Genomic DNA, 13,307 nt, shown 5'->3' with positions numbered 1-13,307 from the left:
AAACATGCAATCCTGCGAGACTGTGAGACACATGTAGCCGTCATAGGACACGAAGATTCTCCAGTGATCTTACTGCGTTGCTCATTCCCAAAGAGTTTGATGTCTTGCACAAACTCAATTGGAGGCTAGGGCATCATCGCTTGTGAGATCCCTCTCTGGACTCGAACCATGGGCAACGGCGATCGCCTCGGCTCAATGCTGAAAACACTACTCGCACGATGAATGCTACCATCGACGAGGTCTTCTTCGACGAGTGCACTGCGGGCGCTTACCGTGCTCCACCTGAGCTCAGTCAGATCTGGGATGTCTACGACTTTTGGGCAAACCGTATGTCTGAGGCTGAGGCTGGCGCTGTTCTGGCTGGTATGAACGGTACTACTGTACAAATCAGCAGCAACAGCACTACCAGGTTCAACACGACTGCTATATCGTATGCCGACGGTGTTGAGACCATGCACCCTGCGCTCTGGGGTCAGCAAGTTGGCACTCTTGCTTCTGGTGGCCGTTTCGAGGCTGAGATTGAGAGGCACTCGGTTGGTGTGTACAGGCTTAAATCTCAGGAGGCGAGCCATGAGGAAAAGGGATGAACTCTAAATGCTGAGTCTACGAGTGACGACCTTCATGAACGATACCAAAAGAGTATTTATGGTTAGTTGGACTTGAATATAGAGAAGACCCATGTTTACAATAACACTGTTCTGCGACCTTGCACCTCAATGTGACAACATTAGAGGTCAATATAATGGCTTGTAATAGTTGCTGACCCCCCCTTGTGCACAGACCACATACTGAAGGGAGAAGAGTGGTACGGTGATGCAAGAGTCTGAGACTGCCGGGAGCATATTCTTAGGTACTAGACCCTGACCCATACCTTCACCACCAATCACAACCTCTGCTTCTGCCAAGCCTGTTATCATAGATAGCATCACCGTCATGAACCCGCTACCCTTCCTTCACTACCACCTCTAACGTAGTATGGAGCAACGCTGTCGCCAGTAGGGAGACCATTGTCATCCCTATTAAAATCTGCTTGCCTGCGCGGTAAGTGTGATACCCATATCATCCAGGTCCCAAGTCAAACATTTGGTGGGATCTCACATACTCAAAAAGAGAAGGGGGTCAGCAAACACTACAAGTCACCCATAAGCTCCAGCCATGTGCATGTATGCGGTTGCACGCAAACTCAACACCAACATCATCTCTTTCACGTAACACAACATCGTCCGATATTTATCTTGCTCTTCCTTTCAGAAGAGCCTTGCCATCTGGGTAATTTGACTATGCACTGTTACCCTGCCATCAAACAATTGACCCTGCATTTGTCCCCGTTGTCAGCATGCTCGGAACTCTTGGCGCCACCCGACCGTCCAAGCAACATGCTTCCTTCAAGAGACGATCGTTGAAGGCCCTCGTCCGCCGCTAGCCACGTGAACAGTACTAGGTACATTCTGGCAACAGCAACCTTCCTGTGATCCACACGCAAAATTTCGATATCTCATAGATGAACAGAGTTGTCAACAAACAAGTAATCGCCAAATAAGTTGCCTAATCAAGCCCAAAAAGACCACAGAGCGGACCGTGTCAGGCCTAATTGAGTATTATATTTGGCGATTACTTGTTGTTAACTCTGTAGATGAAGAACACGAGGGCTCCGAGGCGTTGTCCGGGATGCGAGCCGGGAGCGTCCCGCTAGCCCAGGAGTAGACGGCGTGAAGTTCGACCGCTTACTGTGCGTCAGACCACCCCTTGGTATTCAAGTCCCAGTCAATAATCTAGTCTGGAAAAGTTGAAATGTCCGAAAGAATGGTCGGAACACCAAGCTGCCGTATTAAGCGAAGGGTCAGGGGAGTTCTTCATCAGAGATCCAAATCACGACGAAGAGATAACATGCTCTCGTAACGTTTCCGACGTGGGAAGAGGTGGAGCAGACAAAGGAACGTTCGGAGGACCTGCTGGAGCGGTGGAAAGAGGGTCCGACTGTACTAGCATACCACTAAGTAACGGCGACATGGGGTGCGTGCCGCGGGACATGTAAGACGGCCTCTAACCGGCAAATGCAGCAAGCTGCCCTCGTGGCTGACAGGCAGCGACTTCAATATCTCCTTGAGGCCGCCCAAGAATTGAAGCTATACACCCCTCGAACCAGCAGACACATCGACCTGCATCGACGGCGTGGACCCCGACAGACGTCATGCACAACACCATACTTCTCGCCCTCTGGGCAGGTGTGTCGTTTGTTCTCTACAAGATCGTTGTATACTTCCTCACAGAGCGCCACCATCGCAATGCAGCTAAGAGACTAGGCTGCGAGCCCGCATATCAATTCAGGCTCTTCGATATTCAGGGTATTCGAAATGTGTTAAGAATCATTGCGGCGGATAAGAAATCGCGAGTCCCTGAACACGTGAAAGAACGTGTTGACAATGCTTGTGCCGACGAAGGAAAGAACATTACAACCTTCGGGCAGAAGATTTTGGGCACAAGAACTGCCTTCACAGTCGACCCAATGAACATTCAGGCCGTCCTTGCCACACAATTCAAGGACTTCGGACTAGGTGAGACAAGGAACGAAAGCTTCGCTCCTCTGCTTGGAAAAGGCATTGTGAGCATTACCATTCTACACTTCATCGTGTTGACGTATCTCAAGCAGTATTGACTGGCTTCACAGTTCTCTACAGACGGCGCAGAATGGCAACATGCGCGAAACCTGCTGCGACCTCAGTTTGCTCGTGAGCAAGTCAGCGACCTTGACCTCGAGGAAGAGCACGTCAAGAACCTCATGCGCGTTCTACCTATCAACAAAGATGGCTGGACAGATGTCATAGATATTCAGCCGCTCTTCTTCAGGTTGACGATTGATTCTGCCACCGAATTTCTCTTTGGTGAGAGCGTAGACTCGCAACTTGCAAACCTGTCGGACTACACTTCAAGCCGTCCGCCCATGCCTGTCAACGAGAAGGACTTCGCAATTTCATTTGACCAGTCTCAGGCCGCAGTCGCTATGGCTGCTCGCATGGGTGAATTATGGTGGCTGGCTTTTGATAAGAACTTCAGACGACATCGCGACATCTGCTGGCAGTTCATCGACCACTACGTACAGAAAGCTCTTGCCAAGGAGAAGATATCTGAGAAGGAAACGTCCAATGGAAAGCAGAAGTACGTGTTTCTCGACGCACTTGCAGAATCGACACAAGACCCCATCGAGCTTCGATCACACATGATCTCCATCCTGCTCGCTGGTCGCGACACAACAGCCTCGCTTCTTTCGTTTGTCTACACGCTTTTAATAAAGCACCCAGAAGTCTATCGGAAGCTCCGTGCCATCGTGCTGGAGAATTTCGGCACCTACAACAACCCCCGCAACATCACTTTTGCAAGCCTGAAGTCCTGCAACTATCTTCAGTGGGTCTTGAACGAGACACTTCGTCTCCACCCAGTTGTTCCTCTCGATGGACGTTGTGCTTTAAAGGACACTACAATTCCCAGGGGTGGCGGGCCGAACGGTGACAAGCCTGTGTACGTACGAAAGGGTACACGGGTTGAATACTGCGTGTATGTGGTGCAACGTCGCAAGGACCTCTGGGGTCAAGATGCCGATGAGTTCCGTCCCGATCGCTGGGATGGAAGGAAGTCCGGATGGGAGTATCTGCCATTCAATGGCGGACCGAGGATCTGTATTGGACAGCAGGTTTGTGTTGCCCCGCCCTTTTTTGTGCAGCCATCATACTGAATCGAGACAGTTCGCACTGACGGAAGCCGGTTATGTGCTCGTAAGGCTTGCTCAGCGATTTGAGGAAGTTGTTGGTGTTAGTAATAGCTGGGAGAGCGTGGAGAATGGTGGCCAAGGCTACTTCAGGACTAAACTCAGCTTGACCGGGTGTCCAGCGGACGGTGTGAAGGTCAGGATGAAGGGTGCAAGAGTTTGAAGAACCTGATATCGCATACGGGATCTTCATCGACCGCATTTGCCTGCCGCAACCCTACTTTCCTTTAGCTAGTCCACCTTTCTAGCCGAAAACTGCCTCTTACTAAGAAGGATTGGTCATCCCTCGATGTTAGAAAATATTACATCTGCATCAGTCTAGCAAAATTGGATGTGGAAGGCTGTATGAACGCCTAGTTGTTATCACCGTAGGTTGATATGCAATAGGAGAAGGCATTGTATTGAGACTGGATATATTAAGGGCTCCTGGAACACTTTACAAGGTCCACACAAAGAAGAAAGAGCTTGGGATGACACTCTGCAAGGTTTATATGGCTCAAGCTCAAGCCCCACGTGCACAGTCAGTAGTAAATGGTAAGTAGTCAGGACTAACTGCTCCAATAATGTCCTCTAAGTACCCAATCGAAGCAGTCAGTATGAGACTTTTTGGCAGAAGGTATCCCCCTTTAGGGTATTCCAAGCTTTCTTCCAGTCCCGGCGTGATCAAGAGATTGACAACGCCCCTTAGGCCAGCTGTAAAACATAGCGAAGCAACCTCAGGATGAAACAGATGCAATCCTCTAAGGAGACAAGGCAGAGGCTGCACACGGTGATATAGGGGCGGCTCTCATGGAGTGAGGCCTAGCCGTAACACCAGCCTTGTTGTGGACATTGAGAAGGTACTAGTTGGCAGGGGCTGGAACATCGAGTCTATCTGAGACCCATCCAAGCTCACTGTTGACTTGTTCTGCAACAAGATGGGTTTCTTTGCTTCTAACCTGTTTAAGATGAGGGAGGCGATTGAGGAATTCATAAGAAACCCCCACTGGAAGGATTGGGTGAAGGATAATGGCTGAGATCAACGTTATTGTCCGGGAATTGCGCGATATAGCACTGGCACTGGGGGTCGAACGCCTGAGAGACCAGCCTTGTTTCTCAGGTGGCGATGGCATTTGACATGGCGATTGAGCCGCTCGATGGTGACAGATGCTCGCAATTTGAGCAAACGGGCACCCGCGCACCTCTTGTCGCAACAAATTGGCGGTCGCGTGAGGTGCTGAGCTGCATCTGGTGGTCAACGCGACAACATTTGCATACTCCGAAGGATGCTTGATCCGAAGGATGCGTCGTGCATGTCCTGGGTTTGCCCCAGTGTCTTCTCATTCCAGGTAAGAGATGCTGATCGCAGGCAACGCCAAGATCTGGTGGTTTCGGTAGGTACAGGCTCGATCTGGCGTTGTTGAGCCGACGCATGAAGGTAATGGATTTCTGCTCGATACGTTGTGCTTCAATCTTTTGCTTCTCTGGTTGCGCCTCCCATGCTTTGGCGAGATTTGGGTAAAGTTGCAATACAGTAATCTTACTGATCAGTCGTGGTTCGTCCATGATTGTGCCAGCGATATCAGGGTTGAAACATATACGCCAGTGCTCGTCGCAGTCCTCGGTGATGGCGTGTGGTGTAGAGACGTGTGGCGCTAGTGCGAGAATGAGTCTATGGTGACGTCAACGTTGAGAAGAAGCGATGGATATGTGCAAGGCGTCTTACGGTCTGTAGACTCCATTGTCTTGCAGTACGGACAGCTGTACAGTCCGACTGTTCACGTTCACTCTTCACTTTTGTGGTCTTTCACTTACAAGCGATGGTCTGCGACGGACCAAGACGCGTCTGACGCATGCCAGTCCCTTCCCATACTGAATACGATGAAACAGGAAGTAAGAACAGTTGCGAGATAAAACCAAGAACATGTATACATATATCGACTTTGCACAAGTAGCACGTAGCTACGGGTATCCTAGAAATCCAAGCAACGATAACGCTAGAACAACGAAACAAAACAGCCCTGAAGGGGTTTGCACCACATGCAATGCATCTTACAGCTCTTCATGACTGCGCGACGAGTTCGACACTGGCGACAATGGCGGTTGCGAAGTGTCAGTAGCCCGCCGCTTGGCACCCGGGAGATGATCAAGCACATCGCAAGAGCGCTTGCGTGTTGATGAAGGCAATGGTGAGCGTTGATCCATGTCCACGTCCATGGCTTCGGCTGCCTTTTGCCATCCTTTCTCCTCCCGCTTCTTTGCTAGGAATTTCTTCCACTGCGCGACAGCATACATAGCTAGTCCAACCCGCTCAAAGTATGACACCTTCGCAGATTTGATGTTGATCCAATCGATCTTCTTCAGGCCAATCATCTTCTTGTTCTCAAATGCTTTTGCCAGGCTCCTGGTCAAGACTTCGATCTGCTCTTTGTTCAAGCTCTCATCTCTAAGGGCGAATCTCAACGTCAGATACCCTCTAGGGTTGCGCGCAACGTTTGTTTTCTGTTGGAACTGCTTTGCTGCTCCCTTCAACGGCGCCAGAAGAATGTTCGAGTCACTATGGAGCCGGTACCACAAATGCGATGGGCATTCACGACGCCGTTGGTCCATACATACACGCTGATTGATGTGGAATGTGTTGAACGGCTTGTCGCCATACTCTGCGAGAAGATCCTTCAGGTTATCGATCAAGGCTCGGGTGAACGAGTTAGGACCTGGTGCCGCAGTCGTCTGATCGAGCCCACACGCACTAAGTAGCTCAAACTTCTTGTTCGTTTGCACCGCTGACTTTGTTATATTACTGGCGTAACAAGCGTCCAGTATGGTTAATACGTCGGCGTCAACCTCATCTGCTTTGAGAATATCTTCCGCTTTGTTCCAATTTGCGTGTGCGTCCTGATAGAGTCCCTTGCCGTTCGCTGGATTGGCACATGCAGCTAGCTGCAGAAACTTCTTGTCCTCAAAATATACGCCATGGCCCGTGTAATAGATGATAAGCAGGTTGTTCGGTCCGTTGTGTTCTGCAGCAAAGCTGCTGATACGACTGTTGAGCTGTAGCTGTGCTTTACCCTTCACGTTCAGTTCGACGGTCTCGGTGTGGTAGTGGAATCGATCGCGGAACAAGGTCTCGAGTTCTAGCGCCTTTCATGCGTTAGTACATTCCAACGTCGACGTTAAGCTGGCCGACTTTGACGTACCTCAGTTCTTGTCTTGAGCTCATCGAGTTCGTCAGCCCACTTGACGATAAGCACAGCAACGTGCTCGTACCCCTCAGGCAGATTCATGTTCTTGGCGATAGCTTCGTTCCACCACATTCGCATGTTATCGGCGCGCTCTTTTTCGGCTTCATCTTCAGCAGCTGAACTGCTTGCTTCCAATGAAGCGTCCGCTGACAAAGGTCCGACAGCTTGCGCGACAGGCTCTATCGACTCAACCTGAATGGCAGCATGGATGATTTGACCGCTATAAGGATTGGCTTGTTGTGAGGTCGAATCGATGTCCATAGCTCTCACAATGGGCAGGGACGAGTCTGGGTTTGTGCTCATTGTGCGTGTTACTCAGAGCAGCTCGGTGTCTCGAGGCTGCGAGGTGTCGCTACAACATTCATATACACTGATTTATTTGCTCGCCTAAGGAAGGCTTTCAGCCCCCATATTTGAGGAGATCGTTCACACGGCAGAGTGGTTCGCATTCAGCAGCGACAGACCCCGCCCGCTCGAGCTAAGCACTAGCGCGCTTACCGACCCTTATCCACGTCCACAGTGGGGGCCGAAAGTATGCGTCACTCATCTACATTCATCTCATCCTCTTGCCATGTTCAGGTGATTATCAGCATCGATAGGCTGCCGTGTCTTGGTGCCTTGATTGTCTTTGTGCTGACAGCGGGAGCTGTGACGTTTCACTTCGAGGTTTGATAGCTTATATCGGTAGGTATTATGCAAGTGTTGATGCGGCTATGCAAACTTACCCGCCTTCAATGGGGGCCAAATCTCTTCGCAGCCCTAGGCAATCAGTTGCCTAGGAGGCCTGCAGCAACCGGGCTGTAGGTATATTATCAGACAGCGCCCTGCTTGTCAAGGACATCATTCACAAGACCTCTCCTCAGATACATTGACATTTACAGCGATTCACGTTTGCGGCGCGATGTCTACGAACGAACTTGAGGTTCAACCCGCTCAGACGGTCGAGGTCGGTCGCGCCGTAGTAAGACCTTTGCCACCTAATAAGGCTGACCCAATCACGCAGGATGAGCACACACAAGAGGAGCACACACAGGAGCCGCTCACAAAATCAGGCGTTGCTGATGCAGGCGAGAACGCTGCTCTGGTAATTGATTGTCTGCTAGTTAGTGATCGTCCTACTGACACTGGCAGGCAAGAGCAAGATACAGACAGGGCCAGATAGTGCACATGGCCGTAATTCAAGGAGGTGCTCGTATAAAGGGCGTATTCAGAGTCCACAAGCTGATATACAACCGTGCAGGCTGGGTTGAGTACCAGCTCATAGAGGACCTTACAGGCCAGCTCTACAGGCATGGTGCTGGGGTGCGCGAGAAGGATCTGAAGCCCCAGTAAAACATTGATGTTGATGTGGAGGGAGGCGGAGCTAAGGAATGCAACATTGACTTGAGGCGGTGCTCCCCGAACGAAGCTGAACATGCGCTTTCTCAACCAATGATTTTTGACATGCAAGATTTCTGGGGGCTAAGACGAACGCATTGACGTTCAGTCCCGTGTAAGGAGATCTCCTGCATTCCATTTCTCGCTGTTACAAGAGCATGCACCCGCCACAACTCTCCAGATGTTGAGCCACATTTGATTCTCATTCAGCGCGTCTGCCTCGTAGTCCGCGATCCGCGCAAGAGTTATTTGGTGTCTTCTGTTATTGTCTTGTCGGTTGTTCTTGCCTTGTGGTTGCTCGCTTTCACCCCGCAAAAATGGCCCCATCACGCACCATGACGGGAGACACTTTCATGGATGAGAAGCAACCACATACACCAGCTTCTCCAACGAACACGGATACATCTACGTTACGAGGCGATGCATTTATTGAGATCGGAGAGATTTACGCGCCAACTTCAGAAACGTCTCCAGATGTACCCCCATCGTCAGCTGGAGAGGCTGCACAGCCTGGTGGGTAATCCTCGCTTCCCATCTCGGCCTCCAAATCCAATCAGGTTGGATGTACCAGCTTTGATCAATATCACTTCCCTACGTACGAGGCGGGTTATCTGCTTTAATCAAGCAGCAAACGATGTGTTGCTCTAGAAGTTTGAAACAATTGGATGGCTGAGCGTTAACTGACGCAAAGTGGCGGAATGTGGCAATAAGGCTGACCAGGAAACAGAAGATGAGAAGCGGCCTGGATTTCTGCGACGTGTCACAGGATCATTCAAGTCTACACCAGACCCTGTGCTCGTGACCGAGACAAAGACACGAACCTGTGAGCTTGTAGACCACTATGTTCATCAGCAACGGTGAAGCTAACAAGCCTGGCAGTGGAAAATGCACCCAACGGCTTTCCCAGGCTGGCTGCATTCCAGGCAAGTGATGCCAATTTTGGTCTGTATCGATCGTACAGCTATCTGCATTCTCGTATCTTGCTCGACTTGCAAAGTGAGATCACCGAGCTTGAAGAAAAGCTCGATCAGATTGATTGGGATGAGGTTGAGGCAGACGAAGACCGCCCACGTTTCAGGGCAGCCGAAGAAGAAGATGGCACTCAGGTTCGAAGAACTATTCTTCGTGAGATCAAAGCCAAGCTGATGGAATATGGTATGATTCCTCGGATTCATGTGATGTCATCTCTACTAACCCATCGTGCAGACGAAGTCCTCATTAATGTCCGCAGGCTTGAGACGTTCCAAAGGCCATCTGAACGTGATTATCGCAGCGTCCGTCGCTACCACAACAACACAAAACCGCTCATGGATGGTGAGATGGAGTCAATTCGTAGCAAGGAAGACATCGTATCCATCAGCACCGGCCGTGAACGAGCGGCCTTCGATGGCGGTGTCGAGACATTGATAGGTCAGGTCGACAGTACCATGAAAAAGGTCTTCAACCTTCAACAAGGCCCACTTCTGGTAAGCACCGCACTCGAATTTCGACGAAGAAGACTGTTGACCCTGGCCTTCCAATAGAAATATTTCCGCACCCCAGAACTCGCAGCTAAGACAGAGAACACGGACATCTCTCTATACAGTGCTTCGCGCATCGACAAGATGGTCAACATCTTCATTACCTTTGTCATCTTCATTCTCTTGGTCATCCCAATCAGTATGTCATATCTCATGCAAACCCGAACCACCAGTATACTGACTTCACCAGTCACTATGTATCACCTCACGAGCTCGATCGATATAGACGGTGACACTCCAGCTATCACCTCACGAAACACGTTCAACGCCGTCGGAGTGTTGATTGTGTTCACTCTGTTGTTCAGTGCGGCTATGAGTGTCCTGACGAAAGCTGCGAGACATGAGATGTTCGCTGCCAGTGCTGCTTACTGTGCCATTCTGGTAGTATTCATTGGTAATTTCACTGGGCCGAACAATTAGCGGCGGAGACTGTAATGCATTCGCGAGTAACATGACTTTATGATTTCAAGAACCTCCAACCTACCATAGAATTATTCCGCACAACTGTATCTTGTCTTTGACTTGAGTATGAAACATTCGGAACCCATTGCGTGAGCAGAGGCTAGTGCAAAGACAAAGATTATTCCACGCCCCCGCACAAAAAATGAGACGGATCACCAACTTGTCAGTCCCTATCAACAAACAATCTCAATGCTCTTCCCATAGTAAATTTGTATTGTAGCAGTACAACAACGCACTCAATTAAGAAGCTATAAAGTAGAATCAACTTGTGAGTGTATATTAAGGCTACAGGAAGCTATTGTACTGGTTTTTTTGGTGTTGTGGCTCATCACAAGAGTGTTTTGATGTGCTGCCCTAGCCTGTGTTTGAGCTCCCCAACGCGGTATGGCTTCCTATATCATCACCCTGTCATCTGTCCTCCTATATCTATAGTCTTGAAGCCTCTGAGGTATAGTATCAACCTGAGCATTTATAAAATTCTGACACCTTCTCCCAATCCTCAAGAGCCAGCTCCTTGGTGTCATTTTCTATCCCAATGAGGGTACTTTTTGATGTGCTGTTTAGGTGGCTGCCAACAATTCTCTATAGGGAAGAGATCAGGGGAAGAGTGAAAATTGAAGTAATAAGTAAAGCCTAAGAACTTTGCCATTAAGGACTCTTTCCAAGTCCTAACAATGTTGTTCTTGCTTGGCCCATGACCAGAGTCTCCATCTTCTTCAAGGCAGAACCTGTCACTACGTCGCGCATGCGTCAGCAAAAGTACTTCCGGCCTGGCAAGTCAGATTACCTTTTGGCTATGGTTACGACTTGAATCCAGCCCAATGGAGCATCAAGGAGCATGTTCTGGTCACATCGACTGCGGCACCTGGCGCGACATACAACCTGGGCTACAGTGCGTATATTCCATCAGCTACATTGACCCCTACTGACTGGCGGCAGCTCCGATTAGCATAGCCGAGTTGTAGTACGACACGAGGATCGACCCTGCCGTTGCTATCTTCTTCACGATGGCCATCGTTTGGATTGGCTACGATATCGCTGCGATCCCTCGTTCTCTGCTTTTGTGGGAGCCTGAGCACGTGTGGCCTCAAGCGCTCATGTACACAACTCTGTTTGAGACTTTTCGCAAGCAAGACCGTAAAAGTCCACTGGCTAAACGACAAATGCACATCTTCTTCCTGTGCGTTCCTGGTATGACGCTCTGGCAATTTCTACCAGAATACGTTTTTCCAATGACGTCCTCGCTTGCGTTTCTGTGTTGGGTGGCACCGAAGAACCTGGTACGTCTTCTCAATCACTCTTCCTAAATGTGCATGAGCTGACCTGAATCTGAAGATTGCGAACTTCATCGGATCTGGTCTTGGGAGGCATGGGATCCATGAACCTCAGTCTCGACTTGTTGAACATTAACTGGAATGGCTCCTCGATCCTGATTATACCTTTCTGGATACAGACCGTTCTGTGTCTTGCCTTTGTGCTCAATTGCTGGGCTCTTCTTTCAGCCGCCAAGTGGGGTAACCTAGGCTCTTACAAACACGGCCTGATGTCGAACTCGCTCTTGTTGGCTAACGGAACCAAATACCCGATAGCCAAGATCATCAACAGCGACTTAGTCTTAACGAGACCGCCTGGGAGAAATACGGTCCAGCGTATATGGGACTACAGTTTGCGTGGGCCATATTTCTCAACTACGCTAAGTTAATTCCGGATTTTGTCTGGATGGCTACCTTCCAAAAGGTGGTCCCGCCATTTTGGTAACGTTCGGGAAGAACATGGCAGCACGCAAAGCTAGAAGCGAAGCAAAGAAGCAGCAAGCTTCCACTGGTAGCGGTAACGGTACTGCAGAGCCCAACATCCACCACCAATACACAGATCGCCTAAACGTCCTACAGCGCTCGTACAAGGAGGTGCCTGGATGGTGGTTCGTAGCATTGTTCCTTACTGGTTGTGTCATCTTGCTTGCCATTGTAAGCTCTGGTCAGCTCTTCATTTCTTGGTGGACCGTAATTGTTGGTGTCGCAACTGGCTTCATCGTTGTCGTCCCTCTTGGCTACCTTTACGATATCTCGAACTACCAAGTTGCGACTGGTGATTTTAACGAGCTTATCTACGGGTACTTGGTCCACATCGCCGGCGGAGCCGCCCATCATCACCCTTGCGGACCTTCAGTCTACGGCTCCATAGCAGGCGATGCCTGGTACCGTGCCCAGTACATGCTCCAGGACCGGCACATTGGTCACTACATGTATATCCCATCGCGCACTGTCTTCTTCAGCCAGGTCTTTGGAAGCAATTTAGGCATACCCATCGACTATGGTGTGATCCGGTGGGTCCTCAACACGAAGTTCGATTACCTCTCAGGCGCAAAGACAGACCCTCTGAATCAGTGGACAGTACGCTGTCATTGTCCCAAAGAGGATGTTCGTCGCCAGCGAGTTGAGGATTCTACCCTACGGTTTCCTAGTCGACGCTGCAGAACCGCTTGCCATGTATGCACTATATCGCGTGTTCCCGAAATCGAAACTCAAGTTCCACCTCTTGAACACAATAATCTTCTTCTCCGGTCTGACTGTGTTTTATGGTAATCTGTCAACAGGATACTTCAGTTCATGGCTGGGTGGCTTCATCGCGATGTACTAGATCCTCCGCCACCACTTCAAGCTCTGGAAGCGCTACAATTACATTGTCGCCACGACTTTCGATGCAGCTTTCAATCTTAACATGCTGCTGAACTTCCTGTTGTTTGAAGTGGAAAGCAAATTAAGATATCAGCTTGGTGGGGCAATAACGCGGGCAGTGCTGAAAGGTGTTCGCATTGGAATGAGCAGTTTGGAACGTAGGCCTAGATACCTAATCGATCTTTTGGTTGTTGTTAATGAATTTGACAAACTGTGGTGTTCGACACCGCTCATGCAAAGTGACGGGCAGTGACGTGTGGGCTGCATAGAGAACGCGGGCAGCCTT

The 13,307-nt window shown here is 49.8% G+C and overlaps 7 protein-coding genes across 7 annotated transcripts; 5 read left to right on the top strand and 2 right to left on the bottom strand.

The window, feature by feature from the left end:
* Positions 1–191: 191 nt before the first annotated feature.
* On the top strand, positions 192–587 carry BU25DRAFT_335922 (uncharacterized protein; the record flags this gene model as incomplete). Its single annotated transcript, XM_033702605.1, has 1 exon — positions 192–587. A coding segment is annotated over one exon (396 nt), but the record flags the coding sequence as incomplete, so codon positions are not given.
* Positions 588–1,772: 1,185 nt separating this feature from the next.
* On the top strand, positions 1,773–4,347 carry BU25DRAFT_408757 (cytochrome P450 52A12). Its single transcript, XM_033705891.1, has 3 exons — positions 1,773–2,602; positions 2,669–3,688; positions 3,741–4,347. The coding sequence occupies exons 1-3, from the start codon at positions 2,192–2,194 to the stop codon at positions 3,924–3,926; spliced, it is 1,617 nt and encodes a 538-aa protein (XP_033564365.1). The 5' UTR covers positions 1,773–2,191; the 3' UTR covers positions 3,927–4,347.
* A 511-nt stretch (positions 4,348–4,858) lies between these two features.
* On the bottom strand, positions 4,859–5,380 carry BU25DRAFT_336311 (uncharacterized protein; the record flags this gene model as incomplete). Its single annotated transcript, XM_033702621.1, has 1 exon — positions 4,859–5,380. A coding segment is annotated over one exon (522 nt), but the record flags the coding sequence as incomplete, so codon positions are not given.
* Positions 5,381–5,520: 140 nt separating this feature from the next.
* On the bottom strand, positions 5,521–7,390 carry BU25DRAFT_408756 (uncharacterized protein). The gene is made up of 2 exons (XM_033705890.1): positions 6,940–7,390; positions 5,521–6,883 (listed from the first exon to the last, which is right to left on the bottom strand). The coding sequence occupies exons 1-2, from the start codon at positions 7,285–7,287 to the stop codon at positions 5,795–5,797; spliced, it is 1,437 nt and encodes a 478-aa protein (XP_033564363.1). The 5' UTR covers positions 7,288–7,390; the 3' UTR covers positions 5,521–5,794.
* Positions 7,391–7,885: 495 nt separating this feature from the next.
* BU25DRAFT_456568 (uncharacterized protein) lies at positions 7,886–8,316 on the top strand (the record flags this gene model as incomplete). Its single annotated transcript, XM_033710043.1, has 2 exons — positions 7,886–8,068; positions 8,116–8,316. The coding sequence occupies 2 exons, from the start codon at positions 7,886–7,888 to the stop codon at positions 8,314–8,316; spliced, it is 384 nt and encodes a 127-aa protein (XP_033564362.1).
* Positions 8,317–8,678: 362 nt separating this feature from the next.
* On the top strand, positions 8,679–9,884 carry BU25DRAFT_336150 (uncharacterized protein; the record flags this gene model as incomplete). Its single annotated transcript, XM_033702614.1, has 4 exons — positions 8,679–8,874; positions 9,089–9,184; positions 9,241–9,516; positions 9,568–9,884. The coding sequence occupies 4 exons, from the start codon at positions 8,679–8,681 to the stop codon at positions 9,882–9,884; spliced, it is 885 nt and encodes a 294-aa protein (XP_033564361.1).
* Positions 9,885–9,904: 20 nt separating this feature from the next.
* BU25DRAFT_438520 (OPT superfamily oligopeptide transporter) lies at positions 9,905–13,233 on the top strand. Its single transcript, XM_033709068.1, has 6 exons — positions 9,905–10,110; positions 11,065–11,189; positions 11,309–11,598; positions 11,679–11,992; positions 12,081–12,687; positions 12,731–13,233. The coding sequence occupies exons 1-6, from the start codon at positions 9,966–9,968 to the stop codon at positions 12,981–12,983; spliced, it is 1,734 nt and encodes a 577-aa protein (XP_033564360.1). The 5' UTR covers positions 9,905–9,965; the 3' UTR covers positions 12,984–13,233.
* Positions 13,234–13,307: the final 74 nt, after the last annotated feature.

Source organism: Macroventuria anomochaeta (assembly GCF_010093625.1).
Source record: "Macroventuria anomochaeta strain CBS 525.71 unplaced genomic scaffold BU25scaffold_8, whole genome shotgun sequence".
NCBI classification, from domain to species: Eukaryota; Fungi; Ascomycota; class Dothideomycetes; order Pleosporales; family Didymellaceae; genus Macroventuria; species Macroventuria anomochaeta.
Note: the sequence above shows the minus strand (reverse complement) of the source record. Positions and strands in the feature narration are given on the sequence as shown.